General features: G+C 36.5%; 1 protein-coding gene and 1 long non-coding RNA gene across 2 annotated transcripts; both read left to right on the forward strand.

Annotated features, from left to right (window-relative positions):
- LOC114250821 (uncharacterized) lies at positions 1-822 on the forward strand. Its single transcript, XM_028184857.2, has 2 exons — positions 1-159; positions 382-822. Exons 1-2 carry the CDS (start codon positions 53-55, stop codon positions 611-613), a joined length of 339 nt encoding a protein of 112 aa, XP_028040658.2. The 5' UTR covers positions 1-52; the 3' UTR covers positions 614-822.
- Positions 823-10,143: 9,321 nt separating this feature from the next.
- Positions 10,144-11,862, forward strand: LOC149502817 (uncharacterized). Its single transcript, XR_016323234.1, has 2 exons — positions 10,144-10,262; positions 11,459-11,862. It is a non-coding gene; the product is annotated as an uncharacterized LOC149502817 (long non-coding RNA).
- Positions 11,863-12,282: the final 420 nt, after the last annotated feature.

Raw genomic sequence — 12,282 nt, forward strand, 5'->3', positions numbered from 1 at the left:
ATGTTTTAATCCGATAAAGCAAAAGTATAAATAAAACTTACGCTATGAACAAATGCCAGTCGATTGCAACGATCCCCATCTAGAACTTTCAGAAGAATTCTTCAAGTTCACATTGTGTTTATCTAATCAGCTGTCCGGTTGTCCAAATCAAATTATCATGTGAGTATCATGCATAGATTCTAGAAATTATTGTAAAGTGTCAAATGAAAGTGAGATGATTTCAAACGGTTTTAATTACTGAACTAAATTTGTTTTACATAAGTGACAGAACTGACTGATATATGTATATGTACAACTAATTAGTATTAGTTTTAATTTTATTATAATTTATTTTATGAATAATTAAAGATGTTCTAAAACAGACTGTTTCAATGTTTACAGAATGCAACGTCCATCACAAAATACCGGCTACCCAAGCATGCCCACTATGCCAGGACAGATGCCGCCAAATCCCGGGTATGGAATGCCCATGCAGCCTGGACCTGGTTTCCCGCCCGGTCAAGTCCCACCACAGAACATGCCACATAACGCATGCTTCATGCCAGCAGCTACAATCCGGAAAATAAGCAACACAACCCCGCCACGTTTCGATCCCAGTTTTCAGCCAAAATAATTTGTTAAGCCGAATCTCTCTTGTAACTACATGAATAGTAATACATAATGATAAGCCGTATTTATATTATATTTAGATTTTCAATGTAAAGCAATTGATAAATAATATATAATGTAAACGAACATCGATCGATATTTATTGCAAGTCGGTGAAGCGTAATTAAGTTTAATATTAAATATAATAAATATTTCAAGTTTCGAATTTATTTATTTCGGTGTTTTGATTTTCTCTCCAACTATCAATGTGAATTACGTAACAAAATTATATAATGGAATTTTCCATTTAACCTGTCAGTCTAAAACAGATTTAATATTATTAGGTCTTTACCTACAATATTAGCATTTAGTATAAGAAAGTTAATCCTTTTTATTATTATAATAAATTTTTATTTCCATTAATCAACCCGTGGCATCGATGCATCTCTGTGAGCTCAGTGGTAATTTGTTAATACCCTTGTTGAAGAAATCAAGGGTACGGGAGCCAACTAACTCTTTAAATACATTTTGTACTGTCTCTCGGAATGTTTATTTTTTTTCCTTCTAAGACATTGTCCAAACTTCGCAAAACGTAGAAGTCTGTCGTCGCAAGGTCTGTTGAGTACGCTGGATGACGCAAAACTTCTAAACCTAGCTCTAGTAGCTTAGAAAATGTCTGTTGTGCCGTATGAGGTGGACCGTTGTCATGTAGGAGCAGGGGAGACGAGCGATTAACGAAGGCTGATCTGATATTTTAGAGCTCCTCCATCGTTGTGTCCAGTTCCTCACAATACACAAGAAACTGTGATCATTTATACCAGCACAAGACCACCAAACAGTATCGTAAGCTTCCACTATCCCCTTTCATTCCCCGTTGATGGCTTTAGTTTTCGGGCGACCACGGCGTTCATTTTTTAGATCATAAATTTCATGTCGGTAGCGTTGCATATCAAGCCAATAAAGCCGAGTTCACACGGCATTTTCTTGCACGTTTTCTTTGTATTCGTTATTTTAACGAACAATCGCCCGAGTGTTCATACGGTAGATGTTCTCTATCTCGTTCACACGTTCATTTTTACACGAATGAAAATATACCATATGAACATCCGGGTGATTGTACGTTAAAATTACGATTACAAAGAAAACGTGCACGATAATACCGTGTGCACGCAGCCTAACGAGCCGTGCGTCCGTTTGTAGTGTACACTCCATACACGTCATTAATGTTGTCAGCCGTTTGTGCGGCGTAATTGCTAGCGCGACGAAACTCGTATTTCATAACTGTGTTTTTATCGTGTCCATATTGATGAAAAAGATAAACATATAGTGAAAAGAAAACACTAAAGACTAAATTTGAAAGTATAATTCCAGTTTTTTTTAATAAAATTTAGAACAAAACGAAAATCAGTATTAATGGGCAGCTTTATCGCTTACAGGGAATTCTTCGAGTCGGACTCAATTCTATATGAGTTTTTTTTATTTATTTTTTATTGCTTAGATGTGTAAACGAGCTCACAGCCCACCTGGTATTAAGTGGTTACTGGAGCCCATAGACATCTACAACGTAAATGCGCCACACACCTTGAGATATAAGTTCTAAGGTCTCAGTATAGTCACAACGGCTACCCCACCCTTCAAACCGAAACGCATTACTGCTTCACGGCAGAAATAAGTGGGGAGGTGGTACCTACCCGTGCGGACTCACAAGAGGTCCTACCACCAGTAATTACGCAAATTATAATTTTGCGGGTTTGATTTTTATTACACGATGTTATTCCTTCACCGTGGAAGTCAATCGTGAACGTTTGTTGAGTACGTATTTCATTAGAAAAATTGGTACCCGCCTGCGGGATTCGAACACCGGTGCATCGCTACATACGAATGCACCAGACGTTTTATCCTTTAGGCCACGACGACTTAAATCAGAGCCATAAACGTAATGATATGCACGCGTCACGGTCCCACCAATATCTTGATACTTTAGACAGGAAAGAGTGACTGCTACTACAAAACAGAAAACAGCTTAGAGATAGTGTAGACCCGTTCGACTTACAATACGCCCGACCCAGGAACAGTCAAATCTTTTTTTCAATTTACCCAGTACCTCGCGCACCACCTGTCTTACTTTAATAGAACTAGGACAAACTAGAACTATCGCAAACAAAAATGCGTAAGCGCATAAACATTCGGTGTCAGAAATATTGACGAAGTGATCTAGCGAATGATATTGGAGGTTGTATAACAAAGTCCCAGAGAAAAATAGCAAGAAAAGTGCTTCTCAGATATCTTAAAGTGTGTTTTACGCAATACTTTTTTTCTGTGAAACGCTTTGTGATGCAACGTTTCCTTTAACAGCTTTTAATGTTAAGCCCATCATTGCTTTTATTTTTGTTTTATTGTTTTTATGAGTAGGTTTTATAGTGTGTCATTATTACGATTAAGATAAGATATATTTTTTCCTTGTATTATAATTTTAATACAGGACGATTCACTGAACCTTTAGAGCTAATCATAGTTTTGATTTTTTAATCCTCAACTTAATCCCCAGGCTTTTATCATTATTAAAGACTTATGACGGCTTTAATAACCTATCAATAGAATAGGACAATCAAGAAATTTATCTGATTTAAATAAAAACATTCAAGACAAGAAACTAATTATGTTAAATACATATTACGCAATATCACATGTCAAACAAAAATTTATACATCATAATCATCTTTATTGAGATTGCAATTCTTGAGATTGCACTTTACTACCATCAGCAATGTTACTCTACCTAAATACCGTCAAGTTGCACAGCTAATGTCTTCGGTAACCTTTGTTCCTTTTCAAAACGGCCATTACTGAATGATAAGCCCGCGATAAACATACGTGAAACTAGTTGCACAAACACGTGACATGGACACGTGTGATTAGAGCTAAAGAACACGTGATTGACGCCATTTCGCTTTAGATCCGACGTGGAATTTGAATTGCAAAACTACCTTAGGTTAAATACCTGGTAGCTACCGCAGAGGCACTCCCGTATAGACGAAAAGAATTTAAAAAGGTAAAAGCTACTGAACATAATTCGTAGTGCTACTACGAATGAGTTGAGATAGTGCAGTAGACTAAACAACTTAGGTGATCGGGGTCATGTACCCGTACCGCTCATAAATAATGAGACAACAGTGTTGTAGAATTGTCTGATAATGCTCTAGAACGGTATGCACGTTATCTATGGATATGGCCTTTAATATTATATATATTAATAATAATTAAAAAATACAACTGAATATCGATTGGTTATCAACGTTGAGTTGACAATGAAAAAATAAGAAATGAAATACAATGGTACTTGGAAAATATTTTTTTATACTATTTAATAGTTTACCATTAACTACGATACAATTAGTTAATTACGATTGCAACATTTCCATCAAAGTTTTCTCTGGCAACGAATATTTTAAGTAATTGATTTTGGAAAATAAATAAAATTTAAAATAGTTTATATATTAAACTAAATAAATGAATAAAATTCGCAAGGCGAAGCGCCACACATGAGGGCACCCCCGCTTTGGCTGATTTTTTATTATGTTCGTGGTTGCCTATTTCTGCTGCGCAGCAGTCACATTTTTCGGCTTGAAGAGCGAAACAGCCGTCATACAAGCTGCAGAGCAGATATTATTACCTATTACCTGCAACCAATGCTTTCGGCTGCAGTCCGTCTGAGGGGATTGTTTCCAATTCTTGCATTATAGCATTGGAATTTGGACACTATAGCCTTTTAAAAGAGGCTTAAAAATTATTGATTTTGCTGCCGACTTTACCATAGTTCGTGACCGATCATTAATTGAGCAGCACTGTCGTTTAGCATCGATGACTATAAAAAATGATTTTTTTAGTTGTTTACTAAAGATTAGAATTCCAATAAAAATTTAATAAATCCTCACTCCCATTTCGTGTTCTCTTTAAAGTTATAATATGTTTTCTTAATTCTTTCTTGTAAGAGATAAATATAGATTCATATGTGTTCAAGCTGCCGGCAACACAAGATTACGGTTTTACTTATTATTGATGTTGTTCCACTTATTATTGATGTATCAAGACAAAAAGTATTGGATGTCAGAAGAGGTTTGGTCTAATGTAAGTTTACGGAAGGAACTTAAATGTGGCGTAAGATCTGAAAAATTCGTGGGAGAGTACTCACCACTCACGAGTATAATTCAAAGACAATGTAGAAGAGACAAAAACAAATTTCTAGAAGATATCTGTACTGAAATCGAACGTCACGCGGACAAATATCAAACTGCTGATCTCTTCCGTAAGGTCAGGCAAATAACGCGGAAGTTCAAACCATCTTCGTGGGTGATAGAGGACAAAAATGGGAACCTTATACATGAAGTTGCCAGAATAGCTGACAAACTCTAGATGGTTGGGAAGGTGGCATAAAGATAGGCGGAGTAAAGATATCGAATCTCAGGTACGCGGACGATACCACCCTCTTCGCTTCATCGGAAAATGAAATGGCGGAGCTACTTTACAAACTGGAAACCGTCAGTATGGAAATGGGGCTTGCTATTAATAAATCCAAAACCAAGCTAATGATCATTGACCGTTTCAAAGCTATCTAACGCAACAATTTCTACATGACTACGAAACCGTAACCCAGTTCCCATACCTTGGCTCACTGATTACCACCAAAGGAAGTAGCGAACCGGAAATACGGAGACGGACTGGCATAGCAAAATCTGCAATGACCCAACTGAGCAAAATTTGGAGAGACCGTAATATTACCCACCGGACTAAAATATATCTGGTCCGCACCCTTGTCTTCTCCATTGCTCTATACAGTGCAGAGACGTGGACGCTCAAAGCCGCAGATAGGCAGAGAATCGACGCTCTTGAGATGTGGTGCTGGCGACGTGTGCTACGAATACCATGGACGACCCGCCGCACCAACATATCTGTTCTCAGGCAGTTAAAAATATAAAAGATTCCACGTCTATCCACAACCTGCCTACAAAGAATATTGCGGTATTTTGGTCATGTTGCACGCAGGGATACCAGCAATTTAGAACGCCTTGTGGTGACCGGTAAAATAGAGGGGAAAAGGCCTAGGGGTAGAGGTCCCAAACGATGGCCGGACCAAATAGCGGAGGAGCGGAGAGGAGGAAAAACATATGAGCAACGCAACGATATCCTATCATTTGTTAAAATGTGTCATAATAAAACAAATAATCACCTAATATAATAAACATGAAAGTATTACTGCGAAATCAATCTTATCACAAGCATACAAAAATTAAATCATACATGAATTCATGAATAATAATGAAACATAAATACATTATCTAATTTCTCAAAAAAAAAAACTTTTACGAAGACTCATAATGAGTTAAATCTGTTCGTTTTATAGAAATTCCAACACCAAAGCTGTATTTTCTTTCGGTATTTCTAAGCGGAATGGTAATGATAATGTATTTGGGGGAAATTATAACGCATGCCATGTAAGGCGACTAAAAGATTTACAAAAGAACGGGTTGCAGTGGTCTCTGTTAGCACACTACAATCACGACCCCACATTTACAGGTAAAAGCGTATTGTGATCCCGCACGGCTAGGTAACACGCTGCCTAATTCTGCCGGGAAGCAGTAATGCGCTACGATTCAAAGTGTGGTACAGCTACTATATTTACAATATAGCGGCATTCATGCTATTGTAGGGGATCACGTCGGGGTCACCAGTGTGAGGTTTAGTTGATGTTGAGGGTTTATTGTGCGCTCTTCTCCGAAAACCTCATCGGAGTGGTCAATAAAACACTACGTATTAATTACATGTTTATTCGCGTCAGCGACCGCGGTGGATCGCTGCACGTTGACCACTGACTGACTAACGTATGCTGCTCATTACTATATGCACAATATCTGCATAGTAAGCTAAGCGGGGCGGGGTATCATTCCCCTACACTATGATGTTTATGGACGTCAGTAACTTTATCACCAGACTAGCCGTACTCGCTTGCTTCGCTTGGTATTTAAAATTAAGATTATTATTTATTGTCATTATTATTAAGGAGTCCAACACTCATATAAATATTAGGCTATCCTAATGGATAGGCTAATAGTACATATTATGTAGCACTTAATAGTACTTGTATTTTCTACATGGATACCAAGTTTCAAGTCAATCGGATGAATGGTTCAGTAGTTATAACGGAACATCCGTAAAAACCACTGTAGATTTATATACTAGTATAGATATAGACTAGTATAGATGGGCCGCGAACTCGTCTTTTATCTAGCTTATTTTAATTAATAATTTGAACTATAAAAACGTTGCCTCTTTATTGTATAACATCATCAAGCCTAAATTGTTGAGTAATACTATTTTTCTATGAAATCATCGACTTAATAATATTTTGACGTTTTAAAATCCAACTGTAGTTTATCCTGTTGAGCAATTAAAGAATTAATCCATGATAAATAAACATAATCATGCCATACTATCGTGCTAACGCCGTTGTTTGCATTTAGCTTCCGAGTGATATTTTTAGAAATAGAAACGATAACAATAGCCGCAATGTCTCTTTATCACAGAATTTGCTAAAAATAATAATATAGAATTAGAGTTCAGCACCTGTAAATTTATTTATTCTCTTTTGTCTTGAACGTGTTTTACTATGTTGTGCGACAATCTGTCTCCATAGAAAGGTACAATACATTATTCTAGTGAAGTAAAATATTAGATCAATCGCCTTTTGTGAAAGTTAAAAACTTACGAGCAGATTTTCAAATTGGAAACAGTAACATGTGCTAACAACAAAAAACTAAATAATAATATCATACGACAAATTTCTGAGTTTTAATCAGGTACTTAGTACGTAATAGTTAATATGTAATTTAAAAAAATTTAAAAAAAAACACACTTCGGTAGTTAGCCGAACGAAAAAGTAAAAAGTATAAATTATTTTAAATAAACTAAGTTTGTTCTATATTGATGTACCGGATATATCTTAACGAAGTCTTTTTTTATTATATTGTCTTGGATTTTATATATTTGACTAGCTTTTGCCCGTGATTTCGTCGGCGTGGAATAGTTACTTTGACATAACGCTAAATTTTACACGCCCCTTCATTTACGTAGAAAGTGAAAACATTTTTGAATAATAGAATGTTAAGGAATTATTTAAGGTACCAAAATCACACCTTTTAACCGACTTCAAAAGAGGAAGTTATTAATTCGACCACAATTTTTTTTTCTATGTATGTTCACTGATTTCTCGAGAAAGCTTGAACCAATTCTGATAACTCTATATTCTTTTAGGGTAGATTTCCTGAATGCTCCTGTAATCGTCAAGATCTGATGATGGTATCCTGGAGAAATCCAGAAAAATCTTACGTACTTGGGGCAAAACACTAACATGTCTTCGGGTATGAATAATCGTAAACCCTGACGACCCTCGTCAGGATAATGGAACAAAAAAAAACAATGGATAAGTTTTTTTTAAGAATGAGGGATTACTGGTGCCTCGATGATCTTTCTAGTTTCATCAGGACAAGTGGACGAGTAGAGGCTCAGCCAAGAAGGGTGGGTTTTGCTACCAGCTGCCCGAGCGCCTCCAAAGGACTAACAACTCAAGAACAGCTGCTTCACTAATGAATCTACTACCGAATCGGCGGCATCGATAAGGCGATTATCATGACGCATAGCTTTATAGAAGTACCGTTCCGACGCTGACTTCATGTATTTCTGGATTGATTCGAGCTCTATGACTTAAGTTACCCGTCGAACTTCGCTTACGCCCGGTTCTTGGAAAACGGTAACTGGTGCTTGAAATGCCTAAAAGCACGGAGTGTAGATCGGGAGGGTCCAAAATAAACTGTATGAGGTGACGGCGACTGTATGTTGTCCGGATATGTAATTAGATTCAGCCACGATAAGAGAGATACTGTGTTGCGCCGCTATTCCAAAAAAATCTTCTGAAGATACTTACTTATTGGTTCTAATTTACGGTCACCATGAAGATCCTGCGTGGATTTACTTATACTTATATATTACCTATATACTTAGTCTGGCCATAAATACTGTTACAATTAAAAATTAAAAAAATTCTATTGCAAATAACATTTATTACTTTTACAGTATGTTAGAGTTAGTTGTGTTATACATAAATATAAAAAAAATTAAAGTATAAAAAGCTTATTCGAAGTGGTCTCCATTGGCTGCAATACAGTCCTTTAAACGTTGAGGCCAGTTGTCAATAGAAGCACGCACTCTTTCCATGGGAAAAATTTTCACTGCCAATCGTACGGATTGTTTTAGGGACTCCAAATTATCATGGCGTTTAGAGCAAGCCGTACTCTCTAAAACTGACCATAAATCATAATCCAGCAGATTAAGATCGGGACTAGACGACGGCCAGTCTTCAGCTCTGATGAAGTCCGAAAGTTCGTTTCCAACCAAGACTGCGTAGACCGAGCTTTATGACCTGGCACCGAGTCTTGCTAGAAGGACCATTCTTGATTATTGAACATGGTGTTGTTAAGGGGCTTCACTACCTTCTCAAGAATGGTATCTTGATACACTTGTGCCGATGTTTTGATACCTTTTTCACAAAAGTATGGCTCAGTCACTCCTTCATAGCTAATACCCCACCAAGCCATCACTGAAGTCGGATAGTGCCCACGTTGCACTCTGTCGACTAATTGGGAAGCTTCCTTAGAGCTTTAAGCATAAATACGGTAATTTTGTTTGTTAAAATGTTGCTCAATTGTAAAAAAAATCTCATCCGTAAACAAAAAATTTCTATGCCCTCCCTTTGCGTACCACTTCAGTAGTTGTTTCGATTTTACCACCCTATTCTCTTTTAAATTATCAGTTAAGAAATGACCAGTACGTCTCTTATAGGCTGCAAGTCCTAAGTCATCTTTTAAAATACGCGACATGGTTCTAGGTGCTATCTTCATCTCCCGAGATAAAATCTTTTGCTTTCGGACAGGATTTCTTCGAATTCTTTCCCTTACTGCTTTGACCACCTTTTTCGTACGAACACTACGTGGACGGCCAGATCTTTTTCTGTCACAAACAGAGGAGGTCTCATTGCACCTATTAATAGCCCGGTACACAAACATTTTACTAATACCAAGCGTATGGAGAGTTTTAAAAATTGCATTTGGCCCATACCTATTTTGTGTAATGCAATCACAGCGATTCGGTTCTCTTTATCACCCCACTCCATTTTAATATCGCAAAACATTGTACAATGTATTGGCGCCAAAATGAGAAAACTCAATGAGCAATCATATAAAAATGACAGATTCCAAATTCAAATGTAATATTTTCTTTATTTTTAATTGTAACAGTATTTATGGCCAGACTAAGTATAATGTCTCCATAGGCTTTAATAATCACGTAACATCTGTAAGTTCTACTATCTTACACCAAGGAAAATTAAGGCAATAATCTCTACGGAACTCTTCAAATAATATTGACCGATCCAAAAGAAATTTCAGTTTCGCCATTTGCAAAAAGAAACACATGGCGATAATGATTAAACTGATAACAGGACCAACAAGACAATAGTATATAAGGTAGCTTTGAACACTTTTCCAGCAAATTAATAAGCAATCGCAAACAACACCTTGTTTGAAGGGCCTCATTTGCGAATTCAGTCAACAATTGAAAATAATGTAAGTATTACTTTGCTTAATGCGAACATTGATGTTTTGGTTTTTTATTTATTTATTAGATTTACGTAATCGTAGATAAATCACACACGTCTATTTAGCCCTAAACTAAGATTCCCTGTGCTACGGACCAGAGATATACATAATAATAAAAGTTGTAATAAATAAAAATAGATAGATTTTAAAAAGCCAGATAAAATTGGGGTGGGCCGTCTTGAGCTCGGCGAGTAAATTAAACCACAGACACAGCCTACTGATTTTCTCGCCGGATCTTCTTAGTGGGTCGCGTTTTCGATCCGATGGTAGATTCGGCGAAGAACTGCTTTTGTTAGAGCCAGTGTTAGCAACACCTCCGGTTTGAGCTCCGAGAGCTCACCTAAATGCTAGGGTAACGCTAATTTAGCCTCTCAAGCCTATCAGCATAGGCAGGAAAAAAGAAAGAAAAAAAGGCGTCGGTAGGCAGCGGCTTGGCTCTGCTCATGGCATTGCTGAAGTCCATGGGCGACGGTAACCACTTACCATCAGGTGGGCCGTACGCTCGTGTGCCTTCAAAGGCAATAAAAAAAAATTGAGCCTACACGAGTAGGCAGCACCATCCTGTCTATATTTAGCGAAAATTATTAATTGCATTTCGGGTTGAAGAGTAGAACATTCTTTATTCTATATAGTTGAAACTTAGATTCATGTCTCAAAGGGGGTGGTGGCATTAATGTAGTGATGTTATTAGCTACGGTACTTCACATAAGGGACCGTGCGCTCATTCACCGACTAAGAAATGTACTATATAAATAAATAAAAACCTATTTGCCCAAAGTCTTAATCAAAACCACGACGCTCTCGGAAGCAATAAATAGTTTTAACTACTTCACCACCGAGTAAGTCGTCTTTAATTGTATCCTTAATTCATACTCATCCATCTCACTTTACTCTGTGAGAGAAAGAGACAGAAGGGAGAATTTGCTTTATTGTATACTAAAATAAACAAAAACTTAAAATAATAAATACAAAAATGTACAATGGGTGGTCTTATCGTTAACAGCGATGATGGTTAACAGCGATGGTTTTATCGTTTCTCTTCCATGATGCCATCTGGTTGTCAACCGTCAATTTAGCTAGTTTTATCCAATTTAATTTTTAATATAATTAATTAATTATTTAATATAAAATTTATTTAATTTGTATTTAAATTTTACTTTTAGAATGCAACGTAATACACAAAGCTTTGTTGGAGGTTGCAGCAGCCCGCAGAACTACAATCAAGGTAGTCGTTTCTGCCTCAACAGACCTCTGGCACAGAACGTCTCCGGTTTCAGCCCATCTCCTCACATGCCACAGACGTACCAGCCACATGGTTGTTTTATGACAGCCTCGATGATTCGTAAACTCAGCAATCCCAACTCCGGCGACAAAATTTAACGACCCATGTTTCAAATGATCATACTAAAGTGAAAAAAATTGTAGAAAAACTGGAATCTCTATTGTGATAATGATAATACGGCTACTGTTTAAGTTAAATTTCATGTGAGTTATTTTTAGTTTTAAATAAATTACGAAAAAAAAAATGTAATAAATAAATAATATAATAAATAAATAAATAAACATTTATCTATATATTAATACGTCAAGCAAAAACATTGCACCCCTTTTTACTAAAATTGCGCGGACGGAGGAGTATGAAATTTCCCACACTTATAGAGAATATAAGATAATATAAAGATCCAGAGAAAAACAGCAAAAAAGTGCTTCTAAAATATCTTATAGTGAACACACTATAAGGATATCGTAAAACATACGCAACACTTTTTTTTCTGTGAAACGCTTTGTGATGCAACGTTTCCTTTACTAGCTTTTAATGTTAAGCCCAGCATTGTTTTTATTTTTGTTTTATTGTTTTTATGAGTAGGTTTTATAGTGTGTCATTATTACGATTAAGATAAGATATATTTTTTCCTTGTATTATAATTTTAATATAGGACGATTCGTTGAACCTTTAGAACTAATCATAGTTTTGATTTTTTAATCC

Source organism: Bombyx mandarina, chromosome 06 (assembly GCF_030267445.1).
Source record: "Bombyx mandarina strain Sakado chromosome 06, ASM3026744v2".
NCBI classification, from domain to species: domain Eukaryota; kingdom Metazoa; phylum Arthropoda; class Insecta; order Lepidoptera; family Bombycidae; genus Bombyx; species Bombyx mandarina.